This window comes from Myotis lucifugus, unplaced genomic scaffold, assembly GCF_000147115.1.
Source record: "Myotis lucifugus unplaced genomic scaffold, Myoluc2.0 scaffold_27, whole genome shotgun sequence".
NCBI classification, from domain to species: Eukaryota; Metazoa; Chordata; class Mammalia; order Chiroptera; family Vespertilionidae; genus Myotis; species Myotis lucifugus.
Window position 1 is genome coordinate 1,596,912 of NW_005871075.1, and position 16,801 is coordinate 1,613,712.

At 42.5% G+C, this 16,801-nt stretch overlaps 1 protein-coding gene across 1 annotated transcript in view; it reads right to left on the reverse strand.

Annotated features, from left to right (window-relative positions):
* The window catches only part of PRKDC (protein kinase, DNA-activated, catalytic polypeptide), a 187,828-nt gene that overhangs the window by 18,735 nt on the left and 152,292 nt on the right, over positions 1 to 16,801 (reverse strand). The window contains 5 exon segments of the mRNA XM_023751911.1: positions 5,891 to 6,081; positions 11,491 to 11,665; positions 14,901 to 15,052; positions 15,055 to 15,086; positions 16,556 to 16,652. Coding sequence (XP_023607679.1) covers positions 5,891 to 6,081; positions 11,491 to 11,665; positions 14,901 to 15,052; positions 15,055 to 15,086; positions 16,556 to 16,652 — 647 coding nt within the window.

Genomic DNA, 16,801 nt, shown 5'->3' on the forward strand with positions numbered 1-16,801 from the left:
AGGGCGCCCCACCCCCTTTTTCACCCTTGCTTTGTACTTAATAGGGGGGGTCTCCCAATTCCCTGGGGCTTTTTTTTTTACATCGGTGCGCGGCCCCAACCCCGGGTTGGCCAATCATCTCTTCACCAGGGGTGGGGCACCATCCCCCCCCCCCCCCCCCACGGGCCCTGCTCTGTGTGTGACAGGGTAGAGCCATAACCTCTCCATCGGCCCTGCCCTGAGTGTGACAGTGGCGGCGCCCCAACCCCCTGATCGGCCCTGCTCTGTGGATGATAGAGGGTGGCGCCCCAACCCCCCTCCACGGGCCTTGCTCTGTGTGTGACAGGGTAGAGCCATAACCTCCCCATTGGCCCTGCCCTGAGTGTGACAGGGTGCAGCGCCTCAACCCCCTGATCCACCCTGCTCTGTGTGTGACAGGGGGTGGTGCCCCCCAACCCCCTGATCGACCCTGCTCTGTGTGTGACAGGGTACGGAGCCCCAACCCCCCTGATGGGCCCTGCTCTGTGCGTGACAGGGGGCAGCGCACCACCCCGATTGGCCCTGCTCTGTGCGTGACAGGGGGTAACCTCGCCATCGACCCTGCCTTGAGTGTGATAGGGGGCGGCGCCCCAACTCCCCAATCGGCCCTGCTCTGAGCCTGACCAGGGGCTGCACCTAGGGATTGGGCCTGCCCTCTGCCACCCGGGAGCAGGCCTAAGCCAGCAGGTTGTTATCTCTGAGGGGTCCCAGACTGCGAGTGGGCACAGGCCGGGCTGGGGGACCCTCCTCCCCCCACCGAGTGCACAAATTTTTGTGGACTGGGCCTCTAGTATATATATAAAAACCTAAGCAACCATATGACTGGACGACTGGCTGGTAGCCATGACGCACACTGACCACCAGGGGGCAGATGCTCAATGCAGGAGCTGTTCCCTGGTGGTCAGTGTGCTCCCATAGCCAACCTCCTGCAGCCGGCCAACCTCCTGCGGTCCCTCCCCCTGGCCAGCCAACCTCCTGTGGTCCTTCCCGCTGGCTGGCCGGCCCCAATTGACCCCAATTGCCGGCCAGGCCAAGGGACTCCACCCGTGCACGAATTCATGCACCAGGCCTCTAATAAAATAATAAATAGAGAAAGCTGGCTAAATGGAAAAGGGAGAGTCTGCCCTGATTGTGCAAGAGTAAGCAATTCCAGTAAGATCCTGAGCATATAAAATAAAAGAATAAGCCACGTGTGGGCCAGATAGTCCCCCAGTCACACAGAGTGGGCACCAGAAGTCCATGTGGATCACACAGCCCGTCAGGAATTTGAAGAGCTGGAAGATGGCTCCCTGTGGCCAATGTCCTGCACAGATGTCGGTAACATTGTGAAAAGAAGAAGCAAGGCTACACAACTAAAATGAGGTGGCTCCTGGTGAGATGAGGAGAGGCTGGTAACTATGAAAATACAAAATGATTTTAAAAAGCAGGCACTAAATAAAAAAGTGAAAAGGGCTGGTTTGTCCCACAAGCTAGTGGGAAACCTGAGTGGGGACAGATGGTGAAAACTCCATTAACAAAAGTCATGCAAGAACCATCCACATCATTTCAACACAAATTTCCTATTTTTAATGTTGAAAAAAGTGAATCATTTAAATAAACAGGAAAAACATGGAATATATCCATTTTCCACATAATAAATTTGGCTGGGTATAACTGTCAAATATATTATACAAACGCAAAGTAATGCTCATTATTTATTTACTAGAGGCCCAATGCACCATATTTGTGCAAGAGTAGGCCTTCCTTTCCCCGGCTGCCGGCACCGGCTTCCCTCTGGCACCCGGGACCTGGGCTTCCCTCCAGCTGCCAGCAGGCACCTGGGACCCGGGCTTCCCTAGCAGCCCCAGCTTCATCCAGAAGGACATATGATCTAATTAGCATATTACGCTTTTATTATTATAGATTTTCTCTACTTATTCCTTTTTAGTTTTTAAGGTCCAGGTTAAAACTAACCCTATCTAGGATCCTGAAATAATGGCTCTCTCATCTCAGCTATCAAAAAGCATTTAACCTAATTCCTAAAGATTGGGAGTGAATTTCCATAATTCATTCTTTTGAAAACTGGTATATGATTATTCAAATAACATACTGTTTTTTAAAACTGTCTAGTAAATCTTCATTTTAAGTAGTAGTTGAAAAGCAATAAAATGGAACAGAATAGAATAAAGAAATTTCAGAGCTCTATATTTTGCCCCAAAGCTGTAGTATCTCTTTCTTGTTTGGTGCTTCACTTAATAGATAGATAATCCACTGGCAATCAGATTCCCCCTTGGAATCAGCAAAAGGGACAACTATTGAGAATTCCCATTGACTGAAGTTACTGGAAGTATATCACAAAACCTTAAAGATTAAGAATTTAAGCCCAACCACTGTTGCTCAGTGGTTGAGTGTCGATCTATGAACCAGGAGATCCTGTTTCAATTCCCAGTCAAGGCACATGCCTGGGTTGCAGGTTCCTTCTTTCTACTCACTTTGGGCTTTGTTTGCTCTTCTTTTTCTAGTTCCTTTAGGTATTAACTTTAGATTGTTTGAGATTTTTCCTGTTTCTTGAGGCAGGCCTGTATTGCTATAGATTTCCCTCTTAGAAATGCTTTGATTATTCTCATACTTTGGGTCATTGTTTTCATTTTCATTTGTCTCAACGTATCCTGATTCCTCCTTGATCTCATAGTTAACCCATTTATTAATTAGTAGCATGTTGTTTATCTTCCATGTGTTTAATGTTTCCCAGTTTTCTACTTGAATTTCATTTCTAATTTCATACCATTGTGATCACAGAACATACTTGATATGATTTCATCCCCTTACATTTATTGAGTCTTGTTTTGTGGCTTAGCATGTGGTCTAATCTGGAAAATGTCCCATGTGCCCATGTATATTCTGCCTTTTTGGGGTGAAATGTCTAAAAATATCAATTAAATCCACCTGCTATAATGTGTCATTCAATGCCATGGTTTCCTTGTTGATTTTCCGTCTCCCTCTTCTCCCCCACATGTTTTTGTCATTATATTTTACCTCTTTGTGTGTGTGTGTATTCCTTACTATTGTATTTACACATAAATTCATACTTTTGACTTTTTTATTGATTCACTGTTCTTACTATTTGCCTTTGTGAGATTTTTTTCTGTTCTACGTTTTATTTTAATTTTTTCTATTTTTCTACTTAAAGAAGTCCCGTCAAGATTTCATGTACTGCTAATTTAGTAGTGACTGATTCCTTCATCTTCTGTTTGCGTGGGAAAATATCTTTCCTACAATTCTAAAAGATAACCTTGCTGGATAGAATAATCTTGGTTATAAGTTTTATCTTTTATCACTTTTAATAGAACATGTAATTGACCTTTGGGCCTGCAAAGCTTCTGTTGAAAAATCATCTGATGGTCTTACAAGAAATCCCTTGCATGTAAGTTGATGATTTTCGCATGATACTTTTAGTATTCTCTTTGTCTTTAATCTTAGGCATTTTAGTTGTAGGTCTCTTTTGGGTTCATTTTTCTTCCCCCTCACCTAGGATATGTTTTCCATTGCTTTTTCAGAGAGAGTGGAAGAGAGGGAGGGAGATGGGGGGGAGGGGCAGAGAGACAGAGAGTAAAACATCAATGTGAGAGACACATCAACTGGCTGTGTCCTGCTCGCTCACTAACTGGGGGAAGGGAGCGAAGCACAACCCAGGCATGTACTCTTGAGCAAGAATTGAACCCGCAACCCTTAGGTGCGTGGGTGAACGCTCTAACCATTGAGAAACACCAGCCAGGGCTAGGGCTCTTTGGGTTCATCTTATTTAGGACTCTCTACACTTCTTGTACCTGGAAGTGTATTTCCGTCAAGAATTTAGGAAATTTTTCAGTCATTATTTCTTCAAATAGAATTTGAATCTCTGTCTTTATCTCTTCTCTGATTGGGACCGCTAAAATGTAAATGTTGGTGCCATTAATATTGTCCCCACAGGTCCCTTAAACTATCCTCATTATTTAAATTATTTTTTCTTTTTAGCTGTTCTGATTTGGTGTTTTCTGCTACCTTGTCTTCCAAATCGCTAATTCGATTCTCTGCTTCATTTAATCTGCATATTCTTTATTCAGTTTTGTAGCCTTAAACGCTGACTGGTTCTTTATTATATTTTCCAACTCTTTAAGTTCTCCTTGAGTTCTTCTGTTCTTCTCCCATGTTCACTGAGCATATTATAACCAGTGCTTTGAACTCTTTACCTAGTAGATTGTTTGTCTCTGTTTCATTTATATTTTTTTCCTGAAGTTTTGTTCTTTTATAGTTTGGGACCTGTTCCTTTGTCTCCTCATTTTTGCTGACTCTCTGTGTTTGTTTCCATATACTAGATATATCTGTTCCATCTCTTATTCTTGAAAGATTGGCCTTACGTAGCCAGGTGCTAGTGGTGTCTGTGTGGGGGTTATATGTGCCGTCCTGATGTAGTTGGGCCTCAATTGCTGCTGGAATGCCAGTGGGAGGGGCTGGCACTCAGGGAGACTGGCTGTGAGAGTCATATGTGACTTCAGTGGATGAGCTCTTGAGCAGGGGCTGATTCCACAAAGTGGGAGTTGCTTTATGGGGCTCTGGTGCCAGCTGAGACTGTCCAATGGGTGTGTTGTGTCTGGATCCTCTTGAGAGGGGCTTTGGTATGGGTTAGGGTCAGCACAGCTTGTGCCTGGTTTGTGGTCACTTGGTAGGAGCTACAAATTGATCTGCAGTTGGTAGCTGCTTGTGCTGGGCTTGGAAGTGCATGAAAGAGCCAAGTCAGCTATTGCTTGTGCTGGGCTTGTGGCTGCTCAGTTGGATCTAAGATTGGCCAACACTTACTCAAAGTTTGGGGCCACCTAGTGGGAAATACAATGTAAGCTAAAGCCGGTGGCTATTGTGTTGGGGCCACCTGGCACGAGCTACAATGCACATTGATGCTGGCTACCACTTGTGTGAAGTTGTGGACTTCTGAGAGTCTGATGCATGAGCCAAAGCTAGACAACACTCTTGTGAGGTTTGTGGATTTTTGGAGAGTTTGCAATATAAGCTAGGCAGGCTGCTCATGGAAACAGGCAGATGAAAGAGGCCAGGGAGGGCCCAGTGATCAAGGGCTTGGGTTATCCGGGAAATATGGGGTAGGGCAAATGTTAGCCAGGTTCATGGAGAGCACAGATGTAGCGCCCACCTGTGCTGGCCCAGTTGGGTGAGAAAAAGAGTTCAACGAAGGAAATGGCATGCCTACTAGTGTTTCTCTTCCCTGAGAGGGTTACCCTGTTCCCTAACCCTGCAGCCCTCTCTCTGAAGTTATTCAATAGTTCCTCTCCATGTATCTCAGGCACTTTCTGAGCTGCTGCCCCTGTGCTGGAGCTTAGAGCCAGTGAATTTCTGCATGGGCCCTTTAGAAGTGGCATTTCAGTCTCACAGAGCCATTTGCCTCTCAACATCATCTCTGTTGGTGTTCAAAGCCAGATGTATGGGGACTCCTCTGTCCAGCACAGGTGCCCTGGGCTAGGGAGGCTGGTGTGGGGCTGAGACCCCCTTGCTCCTCAGAGGGGCCTACAAAGCCAATCCATTCCTCTCATTTCTTAATTGCCACACTGTGGATGGAAGACCTACTGGTCTGCAATCGGACCCCCACTACCTGTCTTGATGTGGCTTTTTCCTTATATCTTTAGTTATAGGCATTCTGCTCAGCAAAGGTTCAGGTGGTTCGTTCTATCACTGAGTTGTAATTATGATGTGATCTCAGGAGGTGGCAAGTTCAATTGACCTACTCCACTCCAGTTGATGTTGACTCTGCCCTCTACCCATTATTTCTTTCATGCAGCCAAAAGGTCGCACATTAAAGACATACAACATGCAAACACGAAAAGTTCACTCTCGTAATAAACATTACCTTTTCTACATTCTCTGAAGTGGATCCAGAAAGTTCCAAGATTCTTCTAGCCTTGCTTTCCTCAATTTCAGCAAGGCAGCTTGGCTCACTGCTGAGAGCATTAGCTATGATCCGGTAAGTTGTACCCAAGAGAACATTATGGTCACGGAAAGCCAGAATATTTTTGCTTAAGTAGCTTGATGTGTTCTCACCTATTGGATTAAACACACACACACATACAAACTCACACAGGATTTCTTTCAGAAGTAAATGAATACCATAAGGTAAAAAAAAAGTTTATAGTATATAAAAGTTGTTTTCTACTAAGAAATTAACTAAAATAAATCTTGATGTTATAAGAAACTAACTTCACACACTGGTTAGGTAGTCTTGAACTAATATTAATGAAAAATGTTCTTTGTTAGCAGTGACATATCTAAGTACACAGAGGCTAAGCAAATAAAATACTAACTTTTATTCAAGTATCATCATTCTGCATTTTGTCACAGCACCTAATTCTATCTGTTACAAAGAATAAGAAATGGATTTATGCATAGCCATGAATAACCCATAGTTTTTTTGTGTGTGTGTTTTTCCTTTCTTTTTTTAAAATATATTTTTATTGATTTCAGAGAGGAAGGGAGAGGGAGAGATGGAAACATCAATGATGAGAGAGAATCATCTGTTGGCTGCCTCCTGCACGACCCGCACTGGGGATTGAGCCCACAACCCAGGCATGTGCCCTTGACCAGAATCGAATCCAGGACCCTTCACAGGCCAACTCTCTTTCCACTGAGCCAAACCCGGTGGGGAACCCAGAGTTTTTTAATTGATACTGTTACCTGTTGCTGATAAAGCAACAGAGACTAGAGACTGCCACATTTAAAGGTCTGATTCTTCCCGTTTAAAAAAAAAGCTGAAGGAGCTCATCACCATCAAAACAGTATTACAATAAACTGTAAAGGGACCTTTTTAAGAAGAAAATATGAATAAGAAAATATTGCAAAGAAAAAATTCTGACAAAAGCAAATATAATCAAATCAGTGAATCAATGAACACTAAAGCTAGTATAAAGGTTAAAAGGCAAAAGTAGGAAAATCATGAGTAAATACAACTGTAAATTAAGGGATACACACAAACACACGCATAAAAGAAATAGAAAAATGATGACAAAAACATAAACGTGAAGGGGGTAAGTAAAAATAGTAGTGAGTTTATTATGTCTTAAAACTTAAGCAACCATCAACTTAAAATACACTGCCATAAATACAGCTTGGTATATATGAAGTACAAGGTAACCACAAAGCAAAAATGTACAAGAAATATACAGGAAATAAAGAGAAAGAAATCCGAATACAATACTACAGAAAGTTATCAACACATGAGAGAAGAGAATAAGAGAATAAGAAAGGAACAGAGAAGAACTACAGAAACATTAATAAAATGGCTGTAACTTCATACTATTACTACTTATTTTAAATGTAAATGGATTAAATACTCAAATCAAAAGACAAAAGGATAGGAGCTTTCCAAGATGGCTGCAGAGTAGCTGGAAGCTGTGCACACCTGCTCCCAGCCCCAAACCGGATTTACAGTGCAATTACAGAGCAATCAAGTTGGAAAACCAAGTGAGATACGGAACCATGATGGTGGCATAGGTAAACACCTGAAATTGCTGCCTCGCACAACCACTTCAAAAATACAACTAAAAGACAAAACGGACATCATCCAGAACCACAGGAAGGCTGGCTGAGTGGAAATTCTACAACCAGAAGGAAAGAGAAAAGCACACTGAGACTCAGAGGAGGTGCGGAAGTAAAGTGCAGAGATATGGAGGCGCGCGCGGAAAGGGCTGGCAACTGAGGACGCGGCTGACTTTTTGAACCAGGAGGGAGACACAAGCTCCCGACTGCTCTGAACTCCAGTTCTGGGCGAGTCTCTGGAGACCCAGACTCATACGGGGAGAAACTGGACTGTCTAGCATTGGTCGGAACTCGAGGGTGGCTTTCTCTCAGAGGTACTTGCAGTGATTACCGCGGGACAGAGACTCGGGGCCTCTTAGGGCAGGGCTGAGGATCAGCCATAGCTGCTTTCTCTGCCCTGTTGATTCCCTGAGACCCCGCCCCACCCAAGCTGCGTGCAGAGGCTTTTGCATATGAATGCCCTGGCCCTTTGCAATATAAAATTACCTAACAAACTGCAGCTGGGTCACAGAGACCCAGAACATCCAAAAGAAGGCCCAACCTGAACCTGCAGTGAGACCACCTAGTGGGCAGCTAGAGTTGGAGTCTCCGGCAGAGACGGAGGGATTTGGCTTTGAAGCCAGGACTACTTTCCCTTCATTGCTTGCCTGACTGCGTGATCCCCAAGTAGGGAACCCACTAGGCCCATCTCAGCTAACCTGGGTTCATCCTAGTCTCTCTTTAGAAGGCGGGGGAGGAAGACCAGGAACCTCAAGGGAAAGGCGGAGAAGCCGACAGGCAGGCAGACCTCAGGGAACCTGGGTCTTATCACAGATTTGCTCCCAGCTCGAAGCTGGAAGAAGCCGACCCTTTTACAGATTAGCCCCTCTCACGTACACACAGGTCCAGTCAACACCGACACACACAGTGGACAGCACTGTAGCTTCGGAGAGGTAGCCCAAGGCTGGTCACACACAATGTCTGACAGCAGCCTGCACCTGAACCCCACCCAAATGGACCCAGAACCAACACAACCAGTAACGAGCTTCAGACCACACTAGAGCTCAACCAAACTAGCTACACAAGCAGCACACCCAAGGGTGGATCCTGGCAGGCACCAGGCCATGCTGGGAGCAACCCCTGCTCAGGGAATAGCCCCCGCACAGTAAATGGTAACCACCTGTAGTCACCGAGCCTGAAGGGTTAACTCCACCCACAAAAGGGCCAACAGCAATCAAGCCTCAACTACCACAAGGGGGTGGGGGGGGGGGAGTGACACACACATACTTCACAAGAGACTTTCCTGGAGCATGGAGCTCAGACGATCTGGAAGACTGTGCCACAGCCCAACAAGAACCTCAGACTGCACCTATACAGCAGCTTGCACACCATGGTCGGGATGGAGCCTCACAGCCAGCCAGCCTGAGGCGAGATCCCACCCACAAATGGGCCAACGGCAATCAAGACTCAATTACAAAAGGAGGGCCCACATACCCCACACAAGAGACCTTCCTAGAGCATCCAGCTCAGGCGATCAAGGAGCTGCTCCACTGGGTCCCATAGGACACACTCCATAGGCAACCCCATGAACACTGGGAGTCACAGCAGTTCTATCTAATAAATAGTAACAAACACAAAGAGACAGCCAAAATGGGGCACAAAGAAACAGGTCCCAAATGAAAACACAGAGGAATCTCCAGAAAAAGAGCTAAATTAAATGGAGACAAGTAAAATATCAGATATATAATTCAAAGTAATGGTTATAAAGATGCTCAAGGAACTTAGTAAGAGCTACAATAGCATGAAAAAAACATAAACTCATGAAAAATAACAGTCGGAAATCAAGAGTGCCATATCTGGCATCAAATACACTGGAAGGAATGAAAGTAGGTTAGATAAAGCAGAGGATTGAATCAGTGATTTGAGCGACAAGGGAGAATAAAACACAAACCAGAGCAGCAAAAGGAAAAAAGAATAAAAAAGAATAAGGATAGCCCTAGCCAGCTTGGCTCAGTGGATAGAGCGTCAGCCAGCAGACTAAAGGGTCCTGGGTTCGATTCTGACCAAGGGCACATGCCCGGGTTGCAAGCCAATCAATGCTCCCCTATAGGGAGTGTGCAGGAGGCAGCCAATCAATGATTCTCTCTCATCATCAATGTTTCTACGTATCTCTCTCTCCCTCTCCCTTCTCTGAAATCAATAAAAATACATTACAAAAAAAGAATAAGGATAGTTTGAAAGAACTTTGGGACAATATGAAAACCTAACAATAGCTGCATCATAGAGGTACTGAGGAGAAGAGAGTTGGGTTAACTGGATGAAGGAAGGTGAAGAGATTAGTCAAAGAAGGTACCTGCATCGCCTATGGACACAGACAACAGTGTGGTGAAGGCGTGAGGGGCGGGGCACGAGGGCTGGGTGGAGGTGGGGGGGATATCTCTAACAGTGTCAACAATAAAAATAAAGAAAAAAAAGACAACATGATAAAGACGATGTGGTACATATATACCATGATTATTCAGCTGTGAAAAATAATGAAATCATACCATTTGCAACAGCAGAGATGAACCTAGAGGATAGTGTGCTAAGTGAAGTCAGACAAAGACAAATACTATATGATTTCACATATATGTGGAATCTGAAGAACAAAATAAACGAACTAAGAAAACAAAAACAAACTCATAAATAATAAAACAAACTGATGCTTGCCCGATGGAAGGAGGGCTGAGGCTAACTGAAAAAATGAAGGAATTAAGAAGTACAAAGTGGCAGTTACAAAACAGCTATGGAGATATAAGGTATAGAGAATATAGTTAATAATATTATAATAACTATATATGGTGCCAGATGGTGCAAGATTCACCAAGGGAATCGCTTTGTAAATTATTTAACTATCTCACCACTATACTGTACACCTGAAACTAGTATAACATTGAAAGTCAACTGTAGTTAAAAAAATTTTTAAAGTAAAGGTCTGGTTTTTCATGTTACTGTGTGGCTCTAGGAAAGATGATCCAGCCTTGAATAATCTTGCAGCGATGTGGAAGGTGGTGTGAGAGATGTGAGAAGGCGGTGTGAAAGAGAAAGGGTGCTCTCTCAGCAAAGGCCATCAACCACACCACCTGCTCATCCATGGGATGACCATCCTCTGACTGATTCGTCTCACATACACGACCATAACCACTGGCTCTGCTTATTTCACAAGGCTCATTCAAAGTCAGCCAAACCATAACTACTAAATCAGTAAAATTATTTTTATAAGTACCAACTTTTATCTTCATATCAGCACACTCCTCCTATCCCTCCATCCCCCTCAAAGAAAAAACAACAACCCACTAAATATTTAAACCATTGTAAGGATGATTTTATGATCCTGGGACCAATATAGAAAGACTGTTTTTCTTGTCTGCAAATTTACTGAGGCAGATACTCTGATATGATACCCTGTCCTGCTGAAGAGTCAAATTTGGAAATATAATTGGGAGCATGTTCCATAATGGTGCTCCTATGTACCTTTGGATATATGGTAACAGAGCTAGCATACCAGGTCCAAAAATAATTAAGAGAAAGTTTTTCTCCCCTGAGTCTTAACAGGTATATTGTTATGAAAAGAGAAGATCTGAAGAAGAAAAAAGCTTTTTAATGTCTTATTTTACAAAGTAATTCTTATATGTAAACATTAAGATTCATAATTTAACTAAATATGAAAGAGGCTTTTACTTTCAATTCCATTTTATAGCTACAGAAATAAAAGCTCCAAATGTCGTATGCACTAGCAATACTCAACTATAAAGTGCCTTGGCTCCAAATATTTAATAAAATTATAAATACTTACTTGCCAATGTCAGACAAATCTACACAAATAATAGTTTTAGAAGACTACAGAGATGTAATATAGAATAGCATTCTTAAACTTGTATAGATAGAGCAGTTTCATACCCAACAAAGAGACTGTTTTCAACACGGAAAGAATCTGCTCCGGACGATTCTGGGTCTGGCTCTGGCTGTGTCTGAGCCGACAGTAGCTATGCACCCATCTCACCAGCCACTCATCTCTTGTTTTTGATTCTTTATGCAGGTCCTTCAATAGTTTCAAGGCAAGTGAGAAATTGTTCTATATAATAGAAGAGAGAAAGGAGTACAATGACAGAAATGTAAATTTAGAAATAAAAGCATTTTACAAAAGAAGTTTTTTGTTAATTGGCCTGGTTTCCTTTATGTATGACAATTCACCTTAGAGCAGCTAATCCATCTCCTTAGCTTACATTAAATGTCTTTTTATTTATCACGTGGATATAATTCACATTTACAGTATGCAATTCAGTGTCTTTTAATATATTCAAAAGCTGGGCAATCATCACCACTGTCTCATTCAAAACATGTTCATCAACCCCAAAGAAACCTTTGATGTCAGAGGAATCGTGGCACGAGAGGTCCCCTTGATCTCTCCCTTGAAGTTACAACAATTTGAACAGTTACAAGTTTAAGAATGAATATGCTGCTCAACACAGAAACACGTATGAGAGATCCGCGTATTGAAACACTGTAAGGTGAGTGGGAAGGGAGCACTGCTGAGAGGGTGCCAGGGAGGCAGCCGGGAGGTCACTGCTGGTCTCAGCCGGGGAAGAATCAGGTTGCCACTGGCACTCCCTTCAGCCAGGACCGGGAGAGGGATGCAGTGAGCATTCCTGTGGGAGTGGTTGCTATGCATTGCAGCTAAACCCAGTGTCCTGGGCAGGGATGAAGGACCAAGGTGCAGCCACAGCTGTCTGGCAACTGCCAATGCCAAACTGAAAAACAAAGCCACCAAGCCTGGCATCTTTTATCCTAGAAAGAATTCCTCCTGACCTCCCTTGCTTCTTGTCATGGCTTCTTTAGGAGCAGCCTGTGCTCACTGTCTATGTTCTCTCCTCCAGCTTTTACCCAGTCCACCATCCACTATAATCTGACTTCTGTTACTCCAGTGAACTAGTTCTCACCAAACTCAGCAGCAACCTCCTTATGTTACATGCAAGGGCACTTTTCAATCTTGAAAACCTTCACTCTCTTTGGTAACTGACACTGGTAATTTCTGGTTCTTTCCCTGTGGTCTCACAGTGCCTTTGTAGGCTCCTCCTCCTGTGTTCACCCCAAAACTGTTGGTCTGTTTTGGGGACTGATCCTGGTTATCTTATCTACTTCCATGGTTTCAATGACTATCCACATGCTAATCGCATTGAGACCTCTATCGCTAGCATTACTCTTTTTCTCCAGAGCTTCAAATTTCTTATGTACAACTTAGTGAAGGGAAATTACAACTTGTCTTCAAGACCTTGCAAATTCAACATGTCTCAAACTGAAGATATCATCTGCCCCAAAAACTACTCTTCCTTCTATATTCCCATCCACCCAGATTCTCAGGTTAAAAACCTGGATATCATCCTTCCTCCTCACAAACACAACTAGTCATCATGTCTCATTTGAGCAAACCCTCTCAATTTTCTTAAATCTGCCCACTCACCTCCATTTCCATGACCTCTAACCTAGATATGGCCACCATCATCTCTCACATGGATTAATATAAAAGCTTGCTAATACTTTGCCCTTTCATAGATCATTTCTTCTCACTACATCCAAAATGCATTTTAAAATTGCACATCTGATCACCCTGATCGCAGAGCTTTCTTGCACAAAGTTGCACAGCCTTTAGTAGGCGCTGAAATTTAACCTCTGCTCCACTCAGGGTCACTCCTGGGTCTTATGTGTTATTCCTGCTACCCTATTTCATCCTTGAGTTCCCAACTTAGACATCACCTTCTACTCGAAGCTTCCTTTGTTTCCATAAGACTGTCAGGTGTCCTTCCCATGAGGTTTTTAATATTATGTATTATAATTGTTTGTCCATTTGTCTCTATTTTGTTCAACATGGTATCTCTAGCACCTAATGAAATGCTTGGTAATAAAAAAAAAAGGCAAAACTCAAATTTCACTTCTGCTACTTTTGACATTTTGAAGAATATGAGAAGGTAAATTAAAATAAACTGAAGGTTTTATATCATCTGATGACTTAAATTGTTCCTTTTCTCTCCATCTCCAACATTACTGGTATTGATAACTAACTCTATTTACCCCATTTTTTATGTGTGAATATTGCAGAAAAATTCTGAAAAGCCAACGTGCCACATGAAAGATATTTGGGTATTTTTGGTGGTTTTCACATATTTCCAACTAATATATTTATGATCCGTTTCTTTCCTCCTCTTTTCTCGTCATGCTCCCCCCTCTCCCCCGAGGTGGGGAACTCTGAGCAGCAGTGCAGCAGTGGAGAGCATTCTTTGTCTCTCCATCTGGGATGAACACCCTGACTTCCCACTAAGAAGCTACACGCACCCCTCCTCAGCCATGGGTCATGGATGGCCTCTCCTGCTGGTAATCGAGCTAAAGTAGTGGGAGACAATGGCTGGTGCTTTCTGGGGAAAAAAACCAAACATGCTTTTTTTGTTTGGTTTCATTTTTGCCAAGAAATAAGAGAAAAACCATTTCCGGGAAGATGTGGTATGGAAGAAGTAAGGTATAAAACATTCACAGCTATTTCCAACCACAAAGGGTGACCTGGAGCTGCCAGAGTGCTGCTATGTAGAGTCTGAGCACTGAACCACTATGGTGGAAGGGAGAACCCACGGAGAGAAAGCAGGTCCCAGTCTTTGAAAGCTAGCTCTTCTAGACTTTTCATTTATGGGTACTAACAACTTTCCTTTATCCACTTGGGCTGCTTTGGGTTGGGTTTTCTGTTATTTGTAATATAAAGATTCCTAAATGATATAACATCTATCTCAGAGAAAAATCTATATGTGAACACAAACTTACAAAACAGAAATATTTATTACTTCTACTAGAAGTAGAAAGCAACATTCTTTGTTTTATAATAGCAATCAATTTAGGGTTATTAAAAAAAACAAGCTCTCCCAGTCTGTTCAAATATAATTTGATACACTTAAATAGTTTATGTGCAACTTTTAAGTAAAGCATGATTATATGTTAATAAAGGGTCGAATTATCAAATGATAGAATTCTACAAACTAAATCTAAATATAATTTGTAACTAACTGGCAAGCATTCATTTTGCTAAAGCTCAAACCTGATATTAAGCTTATTTCCTTTTTCAATAACAGAAAATAATTATTTTGGTTGTTTTTTTAATCCTCACCCGAGGATATTTTTCCATTTATTTTTAGAGAGTGGAAGAGAGAGGGAAAGATAGAGAGATATATCGATGTGAGAGAAACACATCAATTGTTTGCCTCATGCACGCACCATGACCAGGGCCCAGGAGGAGCCTGCAACCGAGGTACATAAATCTGAGTACCTACCTGCTTCCTTGCGCTCTCTATCATCTTCATTTTCATGGAAAACTTACAGCTCTTGACCAGAGAGCAAATGTCTTCTTCCTGCTCCCGCCCTTCCATCCTGTCACAGGAATCTGCATCCCCATCTATGTCCATACTGTGATCATCTGGAAGAGTAAGTTCTCCTCTATTTTGCTGAGAAAGAAACATCTACACAAAACAAAGAAAAATGAGAATTTACGCCTCATGAAAGAAATCTTTGACATATAGGACACACTACTGGATAGCATTTACAGACAAAAATTTTATATTTATTAAAATTTTGCTCATTTTCTGGATTGTATATGTACACTCTAGGTACTGGGATTTAATCTCCATCTTTATTGACTCTTTAAACATCACCAAGGATATTTCACAGAATTTTCCAGATATCATTCATCGTCTCCACCTCCACAAAAATAAAGCATTTAAACTCACAATTTTCTCTCTTAAAGGACAATATGCTAGTACCCTGTGTTGAGCCAAAAGTCATTTTTCTCCTTATATCTCCCAATCTAAACTTCTACTCTCAAAGGTGAAAAATATAAAGCAGCAAACAGGTTATAGTCACTGAAAATATTAAAAGATAACACTGTATTGCTATAAAATTATTTTTATTTGTACCAACTAAATGCAGTATATAACTCTGGACTGGTTTCTGTCTTAGAAGGGGAGAAAATGCTTTAAAAGGCTTTAATGTGACAATTGACAAAACTGAAATAATAAAAACTGTAAAGTTATTCTTGCACTGTGATTACTCTTTGAAAGAATACTTTTTGTAGGAAATGTACACTGGTAAGTAAAGAGGTAAGGGTTCTTATGTATACAACTTACCCTCAAATGGTTCAGAAAATAAATGTGTATGTGGAGAGAGAATTAAAAAGCTAATGTGGCAACATGTTAAAAAACAGTGAATCTGGGTAAAAGGTACACAGAAGAGTTTTATTTTTCTTGCAACCATTCAATAGATAAGAACTTATCCCAAAATAAAAAGTAAAAGAAGTATACAAAATTAAAAGTATAAAAAGTAAATTAAAATATAATGGCAAGACTATCACATGAGGGGTCAGGGTCCTTGAATCCTACTGACTGTATATATTTGCGCAAAATAATTTACAACCTCTCTGGATCTATTACCTCCTCTCTTAAATATATGATTAATAACTGCCTTCTGGATTACCCAGGGTTGTTAAGGTTGAGGAAAAGAAAATGATCTCAGGCCTGGGAAGGTGATATTGAGATATATATATGTATATATATGTATATACACACACACATGAATGTATGTGTGTATGTGTGTGTGTGTGTGTGTGTATATATCATATCCTATATAATAAAAGGGTAATATGTAAATCGACCGGTTGCTATGACGCACACTGACCACCAGGGGGCAGACGCTCAACGCAGGAGCTGCCCCCTGGTGGTCAATGTGCTCCCACAGTGGGAACGCTGCTCAGCCACAAGCTGGGCTGACGGCTGGTGAGCGCAGCGGTGGTGGCAGGAGCCTCTCCTGCCTCCACAGCAGCACTAAGAAAATCCGACTGAGGAAGTTCCTCCGCCCTCTCCCCAACCCCCTCCCCCCCCCCCCCCGGCTCCCAGCCGGGATTGGGCCTAAACCCCCAGGTGGACATCCCACTCACCCTAGACTGAAGATCCTGCTAGTTCGGGATTTGCGTGCGTCCAGATTGAATAAGTGTTTGTGTGTTGCTTGAACTTTAACATCGGCGCACGCACGACCTAAAGGTGGCCCCTCTGTGAATTACGCTTCGACCTAAATCAAAGCTGTAACAGAACCCCGCGTCAGTTACAAAAGACATACGACAGTCGTTGTTAGTTTATTCTTCTTCCTCATCTACCCCTTTTTAGTTTTATATCTTTATTTTTTT